Source organism: Peromyscus californicus, unplaced genomic scaffold (assembly GCF_007827085.1).
Source record: "Peromyscus californicus insignis strain IS unplaced genomic scaffold, ASM782708v3 Scaffold_6__1_contigs__length_162567912, whole genome shotgun sequence".
Lineage (NCBI taxonomy): Eukaryota > Metazoa > Chordata > Mammalia > Rodentia > Cricetidae > Peromyscus > Peromyscus californicus.
This window is the reverse complement of record NW_026294584.1, coordinates 85,422,630-85,440,005: the sequence shown is the minus strand read 5'-3', so window position 1 is coordinate 85,440,005 and position 17,376 is coordinate 85,422,630. Positions and strand designations below refer to the sequence as shown.

The 17,376-nt window shown below is 39.9% G+C and overlaps 2 gene segments (V, D, J or C); both read left to right on the top strand.

Moving 5' to 3' along the window:
* LOC128099390 (immunoglobulin kappa variable 4-1-like) lies at nucleotides 1-977 on the top strand. The segment is given in 2 exon segments: nucleotides 1-102; nucleotides 309-977. Coding segments are annotated over 2 exon segments (477 nt in total).
* Nucleotides 978-7,606: 6,629 nt separating this feature from the next.
* On the top strand, nucleotides 7,607-8,274 carry LOC128099673 (immunoglobulin kappa variable 4-1-like). The segment is given in 2 exon segments: nucleotides 7,607-7,670; nucleotides 7,859-8,274. Coding segments are annotated over 2 exon segments (480 nt in total).
* The last annotated feature ends 9,102 nt before the right edge of the window (nucleotides 8,275-17,376 follow it).

Sequence of the window (17,376 nt, the reverse complement as noted above, 5' to 3'; positions counted from 1 at the left end):
ACCAGGGCTTTTCAGTGAGAACAGGGCTGCATCAGACAAGCATGGGGAGCAGGATGGAGTCACGAACCCAGGTCCTCATGTCCCTCCTGCTCTGGGTGTCTGGTGAGAAATTTTAAAGTATTATAACCTTTTTAGAGTCACTTCTTTGTATATAAAAAATTTACAATGTGTGTCAGGCTATAATATTATTTATGCAATAATACTCTGAAAATATGGTGTTACAAGGACATTAAGTGAAAATTTTCATCTGTATTGAATTCTGTAGTTTTTTTTTTATTATGCATGATCTTTGATATTCCTGATTGTAGGTGCCTGTGCAGATATTGTGATGACCCAGTCTCCATCCTCCCTGGCTGTGTCAGTGGGAGAGAAGGTCACCATCAACTGCAAGTCCAGTCAGAGTCTCACTTTAGGTTCCTACAACTACTTGAACTGGTACCAGCAGAAACCAGGGCAGGCTCCTAAACTCCTGATCTACTTAGCATCCACTCGGCACACTGGGGTCCCTGATCGCTTCACAGGCAGTGGGTCTGGGACAGATTTCACTCTCACCATCAGCAGTGTTCAGGCTGAAGACCTGGCAGATTACTACTGTCAACAGCATTATAGCGATCCTCCCACAGTGCTTCATCCTCCAACAAAAACCTCCTCTGAGAATCTCAGCAGCTGCCTGCACCACACACAGCCCTGGACCTGCACACTTCCACTTCCCCCTTTTGGCTGAGAGTCAGTGAGCCTGAAACATTGACGAAAAAGTTTGCAAAGCCCAGCAAAATATAATGTGTCTAATGTCTTATGTCTTTTGGTATAAAAAACCTTTATATGACAATGCAAAGAAGAACTCAGCATTATCTTGCTATTTTTTCCTATAACCTATTATCCCAAACTCTGTTGCTTGACTATGAGGGATTTATCTTTTTATAGTTCTGGAGTTCTGGTAGCCATCGTAAGAGTCTATGGGCTGAAGTGATGATGATGACAAACTGCATTTCTGTTGGAGGCTGTGGAAAGAGTGTATCTTGCTTTTTCTAGATTCTGGAGTGCTTTCTTACTTCCATACTGGTGACCATTTTTTTTTGTTTTTTCTTTTCCTTTCCATAAATTCTTTTAACTTTTATTACACTTAGTTAATTAATTACCTCTGTGTGTATGTGTGTGCATGTTTCTAGGTGCACATGTGACATGCCATAGCTGTGGAAATCAGAGGACACTTGGACTTGTGTTGTTGGTTATTTTTTTTTTTACTCTTTTACTCTTTGGTTTTTTTGGGGGCCTGCCACCAGTTCCCAAATGAATACATGGAGGCCTATTCTTACTTATGAATGCTTTGTTTCTAACCAGCTTTTCTTAGCTTAAATTATCCTATCTTTTGCCTCTGGACTTTTATCTTTCTCTATTTCTGTATATCCTTTTTAATTTCTTTCTCCATGCCTTGCTGTGTAGCTGGGTGGCTGGCCCCTGGAGTCTTCCTCTCCCCCTCTTTCTTGTTTCTCGATCTTCTCCCAGATTTCTCCTCCTATTTATTCTCTCTGCATGCCAGCACCACTTATCCTTTCTCTTGTCTTACTATTTGCTATTCAGGTCTTTATTAGACCAACAAGGTGTTTTAGACAGGCAAAGTAACATAGGTTTACAGAGTCAAACAAATGCAACATAAAAGAATCCACCACATCTTTGTGTCGTTAAAGAAATACTCCACAGCATAAACAAATGTAACACATCTGTAATTAATATTCTGCAGCAGACTTTTCTCTTTGTCATTTGGGTTCTGGGGATCAAACTCAGGTTTGACATCAGGCTTGGTGGCAAGTGTCTTTGTCATCTGATCCATCTTGTTTTCCTTTAAAATATTTTATTGATGTAAATTCATTGGACACAATTTTCTTAAAAGCAATGTTTTTCCAGTATGTCATATATTTTGACCATATGCACGAACCTTCCCTATTTCTATCCTCTCCTGCTATCTTTTCTTCCCTAGTCTCTCTTCTACTTTTATCTGTGTCTCTCATACACACCCACACCCACCCATCCAACACATATATATATATACATAAACATATATGTACATATACATCATACACATACATACATAGATACATGCATATCCACATACATATACATATATTCATACATACATACATGAATTCATATATTCACACATGAACTCATATACACACACATACACATATGATCTTTATATACTTAAAATCTGCAAAGGCAGCAAAACGTGATCATTCTTACCCTTGTTTCTGGGGTCACATCTCCCTCTGAAGTCTCTGTATCGATTTCCAATTGTGGAAACTGAACAATCTCCCTCCACTCTAATGTTGGATATAATTCTGTGTCAGCAGATGCTACCTTCCAGTCTTTATATTTCATATCAATTAATAAAGCTTAATGTTTTTAAAGGAAAGTATTTTGTGTTCCTGTGTAAAAAATGTGGTAACTAATCACGTTCATATTCTGTTTAATATGTTATATGTTCATATACAAGGAGACATTAGCCTCTAAACAAATGATAACCAAGCTACAACCTGTAGACTCAAGAAAAGTAGGTAAAAATAGAGGTCTAGGGTGAGTTCATGGATCTCTCTGGTAGTGGGAAATAGAATGGATTTTATGGGCAGATGGGCATGTGGGGACAGGAGCAGTGGAATCAGTTGTGGCAGAGATGAGTTGAAGGGAGAGATAGTGGAGAGACATGGCTGGAATTGGGGTCCCCTTTGGGAGTGTTTGGAACCCTACTATAGTATAAACTTCCTGGAATCTATGGAGGTGAGCAGAATGAGGACTGTTGTATTGGGGGATATGTCCGTCACTTGTAGCCAAGTGAGGCTTCCAGTGGTGGGACTAGGTTGCATTCAATTGAGCTTTTGGCCAAGGGGTTCCCATGGAAATCCCACCCCGCCAGACCCAGGCTGTTGATAAAGCATGATTTTGCTCTCTGCAATCTCACAGAAGGGCCCCATTGCAGAGGCTCTGTAGCCGGAAGTTTCTCCGGTCTAGCTTAGCCCTGCAGTTGGAATGAATCTCTCCCACCCACATCCCACAGCTGCTTGGTCCCAAGCAAACATACAGAGACTTATATTATTTACAAACTGTATGACCTAAGGGTCAGGTGCTTGTTAGCTAGCTCTTATAACTTAACTCAACCCATTTCTATTAATATATATATATATATATATATATATATATATATATATATATATATTGCCATGTGTTCATGGAGTTACTTGTCTGCTGGTATCTTGTTGCTCCTTGAGTGGCAGGCCGGCATCTCCCTCAACTTCCCCCTTCTTTGTCTCATCTTCAGTTTGAATGTACCACGTAATCTTATCCTGACCTGCCATAGGCCAATACAGCTTCATTTATCAACCAATCAGAGCAACACACATTCATAGCAAACAGAAAGACATCCTACAGCACTTCCCCTTTTCTGTCTAATCAAAAAAAGAAGGTTTTAACTTTAATATAGTAAAATTACAAAGAACAAAACAGTTATCAAGAAAGAATTATGGTTACAATATTTCGTCTATTCTTATTTGGCAAAATTAAAGAAAATTTTATCATCTATCCTATATTTGTGAGTCTAAAGTTTCATATCTAATTTATCTTTTGTCATAACTAAGAAAAATTATAACTATCTAGTTTTCAAGTACATCAAATACCCCAGAAGGATAAAATATTACCTAAATAAACAGGAAGTGCATTGCAAACAACTTCCATAATTCTAGAAATTACAGAGACATTTGGCTGCCTGGACAGTCATTCATATTTTCTCTGTAATGTTGGGGCATCTATCTTTAGCCTATATGCCTAGAGTCTCTGGGATAGTTTTCAGTGAGTTTCAGGATATTTTAAGGGCTCTTCCACCCATTCTGGCAAAGTTCATCTGTCATTTCCCCCTGTGTCCTGTGGAATGTTTGGCAGTTTCTTTTGCAAAGCAGGAACCTGAAGGATTATCTCACCTTGCAAAGTTCAGTGGTCACCTTCCTATGGGTCCTGCATGTCCAGTTTATACAACATACTGTCAAGCAGTCCAGGAAAGAGCAGATTCTTGCCATAAAGAAAGCAAACTTCAAATGGAGTTTCTTTGATGCCCATCATCTTCTCTGAAGTAGATTGGTGCTACCAGGAACAGACATATCTCAATGTCCAGAAAAGTTGAAGTTCTTAAAACATTTTAAATATCATATTTGAAGTGTTGGAAGATTATATACATAATTGAAATATATCTATGTATACCTAGAAAACTTAATTAACATGACTGTAAGTTTGATTTTCATAGATGACTAATTATTAATCTGTATTTCTTAATTATAAATTACAATATTAAATGAATTGCATAAATATAACACCTTAAACAAGAGTAGAAATATATATACAGTGTAACAAAATTAACTTTAAATTTGTATCAATAAACTAAAATCCATAACAATGTAAAACATTTTAAACAAGTTTTTGCTCTTTAAAAGTAGATTCAATAATCTACCCTTTTATCCTATCATGTCTATATCCCCCTTTTTTTCTTTAGAAAGAGATTGCATTTATAATCAACCTCCTTTAAATAAAAATAAACATTTATAAACAATATTTTGGGAATTTGAGCATAGCTTCTCATACTAATTCCTGGTGTTTGGGGGCACTGGCAGTCTTTGGAGATTCTGAGAAAATTAAGAATTATAGTTAAATCTTGGCTGTAGTAGTCTGTCAGGCTGTATCAATCTTTCAGGGGGTCTTGGCTGATCAAATCATATTAGCCTGGAAATAATATATCTGTCCTCATCTCTGTGGAAACAAAAGCAGAACCTCTTTTCTAAAACAATGCATCCTTAGACATGAATTTTGAAGTCAAGATACCTATAACATACACATATGGTTTTAACTAAATAGCCCCTACAATCAAACGTCTTTCTGCAGTTAAAAATTCCAAACACAATATAATCCAGATTCTCTGTGTAGTTTCCATCTTTATGTGTCTTATTTTTATATTACTTTATTCTCCTTTTTAAGGACTTTGTTTTATTATTTTAAAAACATATATTTCTTTTTCATGATTGTCTATTCCTTCTGACCATTGTTGTAAACTGCAGTGTGGCTAGGACCAAAACAGCAGCCGCAGCTGTAGGCTTGGCTTTTCAACATGATGGAGTTACTTTTACCACTATCTCTGGGAAGCAGTATTAGGTAGTGTGGAGTTGTATTCTAGAGCCTTCCGCTGTGCTCTCAAGCCTGCAGGCAGCAGCAGTGGCTGGAAGAAGCCTTTCTGTACCACAGATTATGGGAGAGATAGTGAGAGCCCACCATGCTGATTAGCTCATGGGGGCTGGCAGCCAGCTCCATCTTGCAGGCAGCTGTTGGAAGACACACTCTGTGCTGCTGCTGGCATGACACTGCAAGACCAGGAAGCCCAGTGTGGCTCCTTTTCTGTGCATTAAGAATCCTCTTTAAGCTTTATTGGGTCTATGTGGATCAACACCTGATGGTGGGTGCCAATTCTCTGGTCCTGCATGCCCTGAACCTGATAGAAGAGAATGTGGAAAACAGCCTTGAATTCATTGATTCACTTCCTGCACCAGTAGTGTAGACACTGAGATTGACAATTAATATAGGACCTCTTGAAACTGAAAAGCTTCTGTAAGGCAAAGGAAATGGACAATAAGACAAAATGGCAGCCTACAGAATGGGAAAAGACATTCACCAACCCCACATCTGACAGAAAGCTAATCTCCAAACTACATAAAGAACTCAAGAAACAGACATCAAAATACCAAATAATCCAATTAACAAATGGGGTACAGTTCTAAAAAGAGAATTCTTAACAGAGAAATCTCAAATGGATCAAAGATATTTAAAGAATTGCTCAACATCCTTACTTATCAGGGAAATACAAATCAAAATGACTCTGAGATACTACCTTACACCTATCAGAATGGCTAAGATCAAAATAAGATAAAAAAAAACTGATGACAGCTTATGTCGGAGAGGGTGTTCAGCAAGGGGAACGCTCCTCCACTGCTTGTGGGAGTGGAAATTGACAGTCACTTTGGAAATCAGTATGACTGTTTCTCAGAAAATTGAAAATCAATCTACCTCAAGCCCACCTATGCCAGTCTTAGGCATATACCCAAAGGATGCTCAATCATACCACAAGGACACTTGCTGAACTGTGTTCATAGCAGCATTATTCAAAATAGTCAGAACCTGGAAACAACCTAGATTCCCCTCAACTGAAGAATGGATAAAAAAAAGTGGTACATTTACACAATGGAGTATTATTCAGAGGTAAAAGACAATGATGTCATGAAGATTTCAGGAAAATGGATGGAACTAGAAAAAAATCATCCTTAGTGAGGTAACTGAGACCCAGAAAGATAAACACCATATAAACTCATTCCTAAGTGGACATTAGATATAAAGCAAAGGATAACCAGGCTACAATCCATAGCCCCAGAGAGGCTAGGACACAAAGGAGGACACAAAGAGGGATGCATGGATTTCCCTGGGATGGAGAAATAGATGAGTTCTTCTGGGAAAACTGGGGCAAGGGAGTGGGTAGAGGGGAGGGGATGGGGAATGGGAACATGAGGAATTGGGATGGTCGAGTTGCGGGGGGGGGGCAGATGGGGAGAGTAGTGAAAGAGATATCTTGATAGAGAAGGCCATTATGCGGTTAGGGAGAAACCTGGTGCCATGGAAACTCCCAGGAATCCACAAGGATGACTTCAGCTAAGACTCCTAGCAATAATGGAGAGGGTGCCTGAAGTGGCCTTTCCTGGAATCAGATTGGAGACTACCCTGTCATTGTAGAACCTCATCCAGGAACCGATGGAAGCAGATGCAGAAATCCACAGCTGAGCACTGAGCCAAGCTCAGGGAGTCTAGTTGAACAGAGGGAGGAGGTATTATATGAAGAAGGGTGTTCAAGATCATGATAGGGAAAACCACAGAGACATCTGACCTGAGGTCATGGGAGCCCATGGACTCAAGACCCACAGCTAGGGTCCTTTCTGAGGAGTGGATGAGGGGGTAGAAAGGAGTTGGGAGATGGAAAAGATGAGAGTAGGGAGGGGAAACTCTGGTTGGTATGTAAAATAAATAAAAAATTCAATAAAAAAGAGTTGCTTGTGAGATGGGAGATAATGAAAATAAGTAGCATTATTTCTCTCATTTTTTGCTTTCCTCTTCTCTTCATTCCATCCTTCCTTTCTTTTATTGTGCATTTTCTTACTGTATGTTTCCTAGTTTGTTGTTGTATCATTTCCCTAGGACAGTCAATCTACAATAGCTTTCCTAATGTTTCTGCAAAAGTCACCTGGTTTAAATATGTCTTGGATTTTAACCAAAGCATCTATTAGAGATCCTAATAGATTTCTGTTGGAGAGCTGTAAGTCAACATCTTTCAGTGATTGCTCATGCTCTCTGTGATGGTACATTTGCCTGTTGATTGACAGCAGCCACTCTCACGCACACTGCCCAGGCATCCGCCTTTGTATTTGCTGACTGCTTTGCATGGGCCCCTCCAGCCTAGACCAGCTGCTCAGAATTTATAAACCAGGGCTTTTCAGTGAGAACAGAGCTGCATCAGACAAGCAGGGGGAGCAGGATGGAGTCACGAACCCAGGTCCTCATGTCCCTCCTGCTCTGGGTGTCTGGTGAGAAATTTAAAAGTATTATAATCTTTTCACAGTCACTTCATTGTATATAAGAAATTTACAATGTTGCCAGGGTGTAGTATTTTTAAGCAATAATACTCTGACAATATGGCATTACAAGGACATTAAATGACAAATTTCATCTGTATTGAATACTGTGGGGATTTTTTATTATGCATGATCACTTGTTTTCCTGATTGAAGGTACCTGTGCAGATATCATGATGACCCAGTCTCCATCCTCCCTGGCTGTGACAGCAGGAGAGAAGGTCACCATCAGCTGCAAGTCCAGTCAGAGTCTTTATTCAAGTACCACCAAGAAGAACTACTTGGCCTGGTACCAGCAGAAACCGGGGCAGTCTCCTAATCTTCTTATATACTGGGCATCCACTCAGGAAACTGGGGTCCCTGATCGCTTCACAGGCAGTGGGTCTGGGACAGATTTCACTCTCACCATCAGCAGTGTCCAGGCTGAAGACCTGGCAGATTATTACTGTATGCAGGCTCATACTGCTCCTCCCACAGTGCTTCAGCCTCCAACAAAAACCTCCTCTGGGAGTCTCACCACCTGCCTACAGAACACACAGCCCTGGACTTGCACACTTCCCCCTTTTGGCTGAGAGCCAGTGTGCCTGAAATAGTTATGAAAACATTTGCAGAGCCCAGAAAAATATGATGAGTTCAATATCTCTTATGTCTTTTGGTATGAAAAACTTGTATATGATAATACAAAGAAGAACTCAGTATTATCTATTTGTTATGTAACACATTAGCACGAACTCTGTTGCTTGACTATGAGGGATTTATCTTTTTATAGTCCTGGTGTCCATCATAAGAGTCTAGGGGCTGAAGTGACGATTATGACAAATTGTATTTCTGTTGCCGGCTTTGGCAAGAGTGTTTCCTGCTCTTTCTAGATTCTGGAGGGCTTTCTGTCCTCTTTACTGGTGTCCATTTCTTCTGTCTTTTCTTTTCCTTTCCATAAATTCTTTTAACTTTTATTACACTTAGTTAATTAATTACTTTCATCTGTATATGAGTGTGCATGTTTCTAGTTACACATGTAACATGTCATGTTTCTAAAGGTCAGAAAACACTTGACTTGATTGTCTCTTTGATATTTGGGTTCTGAGGATCAAGCTCAGGTTTGTCATCAGGCTTAGTAGCAAGTGCTTTTGGCATATGAGCGATCTTGCTGGCCCTTAAAATCTCTTATTGATGTAAATTCATTGTACACAGTTCTCTTTTGTTTAGGTTCTTGGTTTTATTATTTCAAATGCACTTTGAAAGTCTTGCATTTATAATATACATCCACATGTTTTTTCTTTTTTTAATTTAAAAATATTTAACATTCTTTTAGTTAAGATTTTTTATTCATTTTCATACCAACCACAGATCCTTCTCTCTTCCCTTGTCCCTCCCCTCAGCATTCCCCCAGCCCACCCCATTCCTTCCTCAGATAAGGCAAGGTCTCCTATGGGGAGTCAGCAGAACCTGGTACATTCAGTAGAGGCAGGTCCAAACCCCTCAACCTGCCTCAAGGCTGTTTGAGGTATCTCCCCATAGGGGTCCCCTTAAGCAGATCAAGCTACACAACTGTCTTGTTTACTCAGAGGGCCTTGTCCAGTCCTGTAGATGATATGATGGTATATATAAGTGACCCCAAAAATTCTACCAGGGAACTCCTACAACTGATAAACACCTTCAATAATGGAGCCAGATACAAGATTAACTCAAGAAATAGATTTTCTTAAGCATGAAAATGCTAAGTTAGATCACAAGAAGAATGGCAAGGAGGATCAGAACCTGTAGTCCATAGAATTCCAGGTAGAGCAGGCACATGATAAAGCACAGCTGGAAAGACTCGACTAACAACTGGGAGAAAAGGGAGAGAGATACAAGACGTGTTGAAAACTGTGGAGAGGCTTCAGAAGGAGAGAATGATGGTGTCCAGGCATAGCCCCAGGGTCAGAGAGGAACCTTCTGCCAAAAGGCTGAAGGAAGAAGTTTGGCACCCAAATAGAGGAAATGCAAACTCTTTCCCTGGAACCCTACATGCCAAACTGTACCACTGACATGCCTTTACTGATTCCCATATTTCAGAGGCTTTATGAAAAAACTACAGATTGAGAAATGAGCTACACAGTTTGAATTCGGAGAGAAATATGCTGAGGATGGAATCTGAATACAATACAATACAGCAATTTGAACACTCCATGAAAAGGGTCAAGGATGCTGCTTCTGTACACATTGAGCCCCTCAAAGCCTCTCATTAGAGAGAAACAGAGAAACTCCTTTGCAAAAATGGATTAGAAAATTCCTCTTCCAAAATAGACAAACTGCATCACAAAATCACAACTCAAGAGGTGCTTATAAAACATTTACAAGGTCAAGTTAATGATCTGTAGGGTAAACAAGAATTCTTGCCTTTCTCGAGTTGAAGAAGAAATCCTACAGGACAGATTACAAAACTCTTGGGAGAATTCAATGAAGATAATGGAAATCATACACCAGAGGTGAAACCTTTTATGGGCTTAGAAAGGATGATGGGGCAGATGGAGATGGAGCATAAGCAGGGAGAGCAGGAACTCCAGCAGATAATATAGCAAACACACCAAGTAGTAGAAACTGAGCACAACAAAGGAGTTGAGAAATGGAAGAGACTTGCACAGCTAAAGAATCAGGAGCTGGATGAGTTCTGCACAAAATTAGTCTCCATACTAGAGGTTCTGTGGAAGGTGAACTAGATGTGCCAGTCGCTGCTGCAGAGGAAGTAAACACAGCAAGAGTTTTAGTTGGACCTCTGAACGGTGTGACCTCATTGGAAAACAGATGAAAATGTGCCACTTTTGGGACAGTGTTTGAAAAACATGGATCCACTACAAAACCATATGTGGACATCAGCAGAGTAACATGTCAGAATTAAGTGCCCTCAGCAAATAGGAAAAAGAACATACATGATAGTATATTTTACCACAAGCCATTAACTAATCACATTAGAGATGACATTATGAGCAGGTTCTATTGGTGACTAGTGTTGCCCGGCCCCTTGATAGTCCCTTTCCAGGGTCCGGGAAGAATATACAAACAGCTGATAATTTAATCTTTGATGAAAAGAAATGAATCCATGTACACAGAACTCCTTAGTCCATACACTTTATTATTCTGTGTCAGTTCTCTCTCTACACAGCTTCTCTTCTGTTCTCATGCCTAGTTCCTTTCTTGCTGATTTGTCTCTACCTTTATCTGTTGTCCCCTCTATGTTTTATCTTAATTCTCTCATCTTAGTTCTGCCCCATCTAGGTTCTCATCCATCTAGTTTCTTCCCATTTTAGCTCCTCTCCATCTCCTTCTTTCTCATCTTGTTCTTCCCCATCTCGCTCTTCCTCATCTTCCATCTTGTTCCTCTAGTATTCTCTTTTAGCCCTTCAATCTAGTTCTTCCTAGCTAGACTCTTCCTCTCCAGTCTTAACCATCTAGTTCTTCTGTTCTTTTTTCCTTTCTCTCTCCTCCTCTCTGTCTCCTTATTCTCTCAGTTCTCTCTAACTCTCTAAGGAATCCAGTTATAAACCCAAGCAATAGCAATCCTCTGGCAGACCAAGGTCACCAGGCTTGAATTCTTAAGGCATCATAAAGGCAGGTAAGAATTTTCCTTAAGTAGTGACAACCCAAAAGGGGAGTGGTAAAGGAGGAGGTCAATGGAGAGCTAATGATCAGTTAGTATATCAAGAAGGGGATCTATGTGCTCAGTCTACATTCCTAGAAGCGGCTAGGTAAGAAATTAGGAGTCTATTAGTAAGGCTGTAAGGAAGGAGGGTCTCACCCTAAATTGCACAAGAAATAAAGCTATCCTCCTGACCTAGGAGACAGATGTTTCATTTTGGCTTGGATGCTTGATGGATATTTTAGATAAACACACTGTTAGGAGTTCTTGGAAGCATGTACTGCATTACAATAAAATCACTGTATGAACCAGCTAATATATGTATACAAAAGCTAAAATATCACCAAGACTTCTTAAGCCATTAAGAAGCTTTTGTGATAGTAACTGAATTCCATTACATTTCCTGCAGCTTGCAGCAGGTTCCATAATGTCAGAAGACCACGATTAGCAAGCTTTACTGCAAAAGGGCTTTCTGCTAGGCCACAGTGGAAGAAGAGAATTGGTCATCCTCAGCCATGTTTCATAGATTTAATGTGTGATTTTCATTCTCTGTATGCCAGAAAATCATCTCTTTCTCTTGAAATGGGTAGAGGAAAGTGAACTTCATGGTGTGAACAATCTCATTGACTGACAGCTGAGCTATAGAGCTTCCTCAGTATTTAGATGACTGTTGTAATTTCTGTACAGGGAATAGCAAGCTCTCTTGGGTTTTTGGACTTGATATAAAGTGACAACTAATGCTGTGGGATGTTCTGTATGGCAAATGTGTTGCTGATTGGTCAATAAATAAAACACTGATTGGCCATTGGCTAGGCAGGAAGTATAGGCGGGACTAGGAGGAGAATAAAGCTGGGAAGTGAAAGGCTGAGTCAGAGAGACACTGCCAGCCGCCATGATGAGAAACAGCATGTGAAGATGCCGGTAAGCCACGAGCCATGTGGCAAGGTATAGATTAATGGAAATGGATTAATTTAAGCTGTAAGAACAGTTAGCAAGTTAGCCTGCCACGGCCATACAGTTTGTAACCAATATAAGTCTCTGTGTTTACTTGGTCAGGTTTGAGCGGCTGTGGGACTGGCAGGTGAGAGAGATTTGTCCTGACTGTGGGCCAGGCAGGAAAACTCTAGCTACAAACTAATGGTGTAGGTTAATGTATCCCTTAATGTAGGCCAGGTCTAGTAAATGACAGTCCTAATTTTTGGCAGCTCTAAAGCTATAAACAACATAACTTTTTTTGTTGAAAAAGGGATATTATATTGAATAGAAAAACAAAAACATTCATAAAACAGCTAGATTATTTTGCAATCCCATTTTTAAAAGTACTTCACAAATGTATGAGATAGAGGTAAATCAAACTGTTTGTTTTCAAGTGTCTCTCACAGACTGTCTTTCAGCCCCTTTCTGGAGAGGGAGCTGTTCATGGAGACATACTTGGTATCTGCACTGGGCGCTCCTGGTCAATCATTTGGAAGAGGCAGATGGCATGATAAAAGCTGCATAGTAAATTTTAATTTTTAGATACTTTAAAATGTAAAAAGACACTGTGTGCAAGTTTTTAGAATATATTTTATATTAATAGTACATTTTGATTTGGAATATATTCCAAATGCACAAACCAGTAAAAGTAATTCAAAGGTAAAATTTGCGAAGCAGAACTTTTCATAAAGGAAAGGGGAGTGAGTCTTAGTGTACTTGTGAGCAAATGTTGTGAAGTACTGCACCTGTTATACACAAGAAGTGTAATTATTGTCTTAATGCCAACATTATGTAATATATATTTTTTCTGAGATGGGAGTAAAAAAGCATTATTATTTTCATTTTTCCTATACAACATTTCAAAGTTATAATATAAATAATTTATTTTATAAAAGAATGAAGTACAGGACTTATAGATGCTTTGCAGCATTCTGCCAGACCTTTAATGAAGAGCTGACATTAAAATTCCTGAAACTGTTCCATGCCGTAGAAAAGGAAGGAACACAACCAGATTCATCGTATGTACCAGGGCAGTGTGGAAACTGGATTTATGGGAAAAGCAGTAACTAAGGACTGTCAGGCTTTTCCTATTATACAAAAAAGAACACAGGAATTTTGTCCTTTTAGTCTCCATGCTCCCCACTCACACACTGTGAGAAGCACATGATTAACTGCAGGAGATTTGGATTTTTAAGACCCCAGTCTCCATGTGTCCAACCTGAGTGAGCTGCAGTAAATGACATAAAGCACAATCTGAGCTCATTGCAGCTGTCAAAAAGCAAAGTACAGAGTTTAGCAAAGATCGAGAGCACATGACAACTTGTTGGACATTGACTGTGGCAGTTACTCATCTGTCATATTCTTGACCTTGAGATTTGGGAACTTCCTTAATCTACATACTGTTTGTCTGTTTCTTTCTTTCTTTTAAATTTTATTTTATTTTATTTTACAATACAATTCAGTTCTACATATCAGCCACGGATTCATTTGTTCTCCCCACTCCCGCCCCCTCCCCTTCCCCGCAGCCTACGCCCTATTCCCACCTCCTCCAGGGCAAAGCCTCCCCTGAGGACTGAGATCAACCTGGTAGACTCAGTCCAGGCAGGTCCAATCCCCTCCTCCCAGGCCGAGACAAGCAACCCTGTATAAGCCCCAGGTTTCAAACAGCCAACTCATGCAATGAGCACAGGACCGGGTCCCACTGCGTGGTTGCCTCCCAAACAGATCAAGCCAATCGACTATCTCACCCATTGAGAGGGCCTGATCCCGTTGGGGGCCCCTCAGGCATTGGTTCATAGTTCATGTGTTTCCATTTGTTTGGCTATTTGTCCCTGTGCTTTATCCAACCTTGATCTCAACAATTCTCGCTCATATAAACCCTCCTCTTTCTTGCTAATTGGACTCCCGGAGCTCCACCCGGGGCCTAGCCGTGGATCTCTGCATTCAGATCCCTCAGTCATTGGATGGGGTTTCTAGCACGACAATTAGGGTGTTTGGCCATCCCATCACCAGAGTAGGTCAGTTCGGGCTGTCTCTCGACCATTGCCAGCAGTCTATTGTAGGGGTATCTTTGTGGATTTCTGTGGGCCTCTCTAGCACTTTGCTTCTTCCTATTCTCATGTGGTCTTCATTTACCATGGTCTCCTATTCCTTGTTCTCCCTCTCTGTTGTTGATCCAGCTGGGATCTCCCGCTCCCCCAAGCTCTCTTTCCCTCGACCCTCGCCCTTCATCACCCCCACTCATGTCCAGATTGTTCATGTAGATCTCATCCATTTCTCCGTCATTGGGTGATCACCGTGTCTTTCTTGGGGTTCTGTTTTCCAGGTAGCCTCCCTGGTGATGTGAGTAGCAGTCCAGTCATCCTTGTTCCACATCTAGTATCCTGCTATGAGTGAGTACATACCATGTTTGTCTTTCTGAGTCTGGGTTACCTCACTTGATGATTTTTTCTAGACCCATCCATTTGCCTGCAAACCTCATGATGTCATTGTTTTTCTCTGCTGAGTAGTATTCCATCGTGTATATGGACCACATTTTATTTATCCATTCTTCAGTTGAAGGGCATCTAGGTTGTTTCCAGGTTCTGGCTATTACAAACAATGCTGATATGAACCTAACCAAACAAGGATACAATAAAGAAAGAGAACTACAGACCAATCTCCCTTATGAACATTGATGCAAAACTACTCAATAAAATACTGGCAAACAGACTCCAAGAACACATCAAAACAATTATCCACCATGATCAAGTAGGCTTCATCCCAGGGATGCAAGGGTGGTTCAACATACTAAATGTCCGTCAATGTAATACACCATATAAACAAACTCAAAGAAAAAAACCACATGATCATCTCACTAGATGCAGAAAAGGCATTTGACAAAATCCAACACCCCTTCATGATAAAGGTATTGGAGCGATCAGGAATACAGGCAACATACCTAAACATAATAAAGGCAATTTACAGCAAGCCAACAGCCAACATCAAATTGAATGGAGAGAAACTCAAAGCAATTCCACTAAAATCAGGAACGAGGCAAGGCTGTCTGCTCTCCCCATACTTATTCAATATCGTACTTGAAGTTCTAGCCAGAGCAATAAGACAACATAAGGAGATTAAGGGGATACAAATTGGAAAGGAAGAAGTCAAGCTTTCCCTATTTGCAGATGACATGATAGTATACTTGAGTGACCCCAAAGATTCAACCAAGGAACTGCTACAGCTTTTAAACACCTGCAGCAACATAGCAGGATACAAGATCAACTCAAAAAAATCAGTAGCCCTCCTATATACAATTGTCTGTTTCTTTTTTTTTTTTTGGTTTTTTGAGACAGGGTTTCTCTGTGTAGCTTTGCGCCTTTCCTGGGACTCACTTGGTAGCCCACGCTGGCCTTGAACTCACAGAGATCTGCCTGGCTCTGCCTCCCGAGTGCTGGGATTAAAGGCGTGCACCACCACAGCCCGGCCAATTGTCTGTTTCTTAAGATGGTGTGATTAAGAGTTTACAGAGGAGATCTCAAAATGCTCATCAGAAATAATTAACATTTTGTACATGAAAGGTAAGTGTATATAATTAATGCAAAATAAAAGGTAAGTGCAAGTTACTTAAATGCTTGTCTTAGAGGAAGGAGGAGAGGGGAATCTGTGGTTGATATGTAAAATAAATAGAAAATCTCTTAATAAAAATATTCTTGTCTTAATACTTAAATGTTAATATCAGATAATTACTTTGTTTTGTATATCAAATGCCATAAGCTGCTTTGTAACCAGTTGATTAATAGTATGTATATTTTTTTTAGAGATTGTCTCCATGCATAGATTAGACCAGCCTAGAACTTTCTATGTACCCATAGTTGGCCTCAAACACCCCATGCTCCTGCTTCTTTCTCCACATTTCTGTGATTACAGATGTGAATTTGACTCTTTGCCATGATATTTTATTTATTTATTTATTGTTTTTTTGTACTTTATACATATTACTGGGTTTATAATTTATTTCATATATATGCTCTTAGAGTCCACTAATCTGAAGTCCAGGCAGATTCTGTGATTTCTATTATTGCTATTGATTTTCATTCATATTCAAACATTTTTTTCCTTTGGATGGCAACAATCTCTGATGGTGTGTTCTATTGGTTTCTGTAAAATTGTTGCTTGATTTAGGATGGCTGTGTCCCCTTCTGGGAAGTGTTTCTCCCTCTTCACTCTATCAGCAAGACCATCTTAACCCAGTTAAATACTTCTAATTTCTAAATTATCCTAGAATATGCATTTCTGGAGTAAATACTGTTGGCAGTGTCGGCCTTCCATGACTTCTGGAAGAAATCTTGTTTATTTCATTCCACTCCAATTTAGAACTCTCTTTCTGTCTCCTGAAGTTGTAGGGAGGATGCATGTTAGTGTCTGTTGGGTTTACCTTTGCTTCGAGATTAAAGTCGCTCTGACATTAGGTTTAAATTAATGCCCCAGGATCACCAAAGAATGATTATGGGCTTCTCTTTACATCTCTTTTCGATGTTTGGCCTGGAAACTGGAGTCCAAATGTCTGAGGCACTGTTCACTCTCCTTACTGTAAGAGCTGCTTTGGAAAGGGGAGATAATGAGATAATGAAAATAATGAGCATTAGTTCTCTCTTTTTTGGGGCTTTCCTCTTCTTCCTTCCATCCTTTCTTTCTTTCATTGCATATTTACTTACTCTATGTTACCTAATTTGTTGTAATTTTTTGAACATATCATTTCCCCAGGACTGTCAATCTCATATAGCTTTCCTAATGTTTCTGCACAAGTCACATGATTTAAATATGTCTTGGATTTTAACCAAAGCATCTATTAGAGATCCTAGTAGATTTCTGTTGGGGAGCTATAAGCCAATATCTTTCAAGGATTTCTCATGCTCTTTGTGTTGGTATATTTGCCTGTTGATTGACACCAGCCACTGTCACACACACTGCTCAGGCATCTGCCTTTGTATTTGCTGACTGCTTTGCATGGGCCTCTCCCGCCTAGACCAGCTGCTCAGAATTTATAAACCAGGGCTTTACAGTGAGAAGTGAGCAGCATCAGACAGGCATGGGGAAGAAG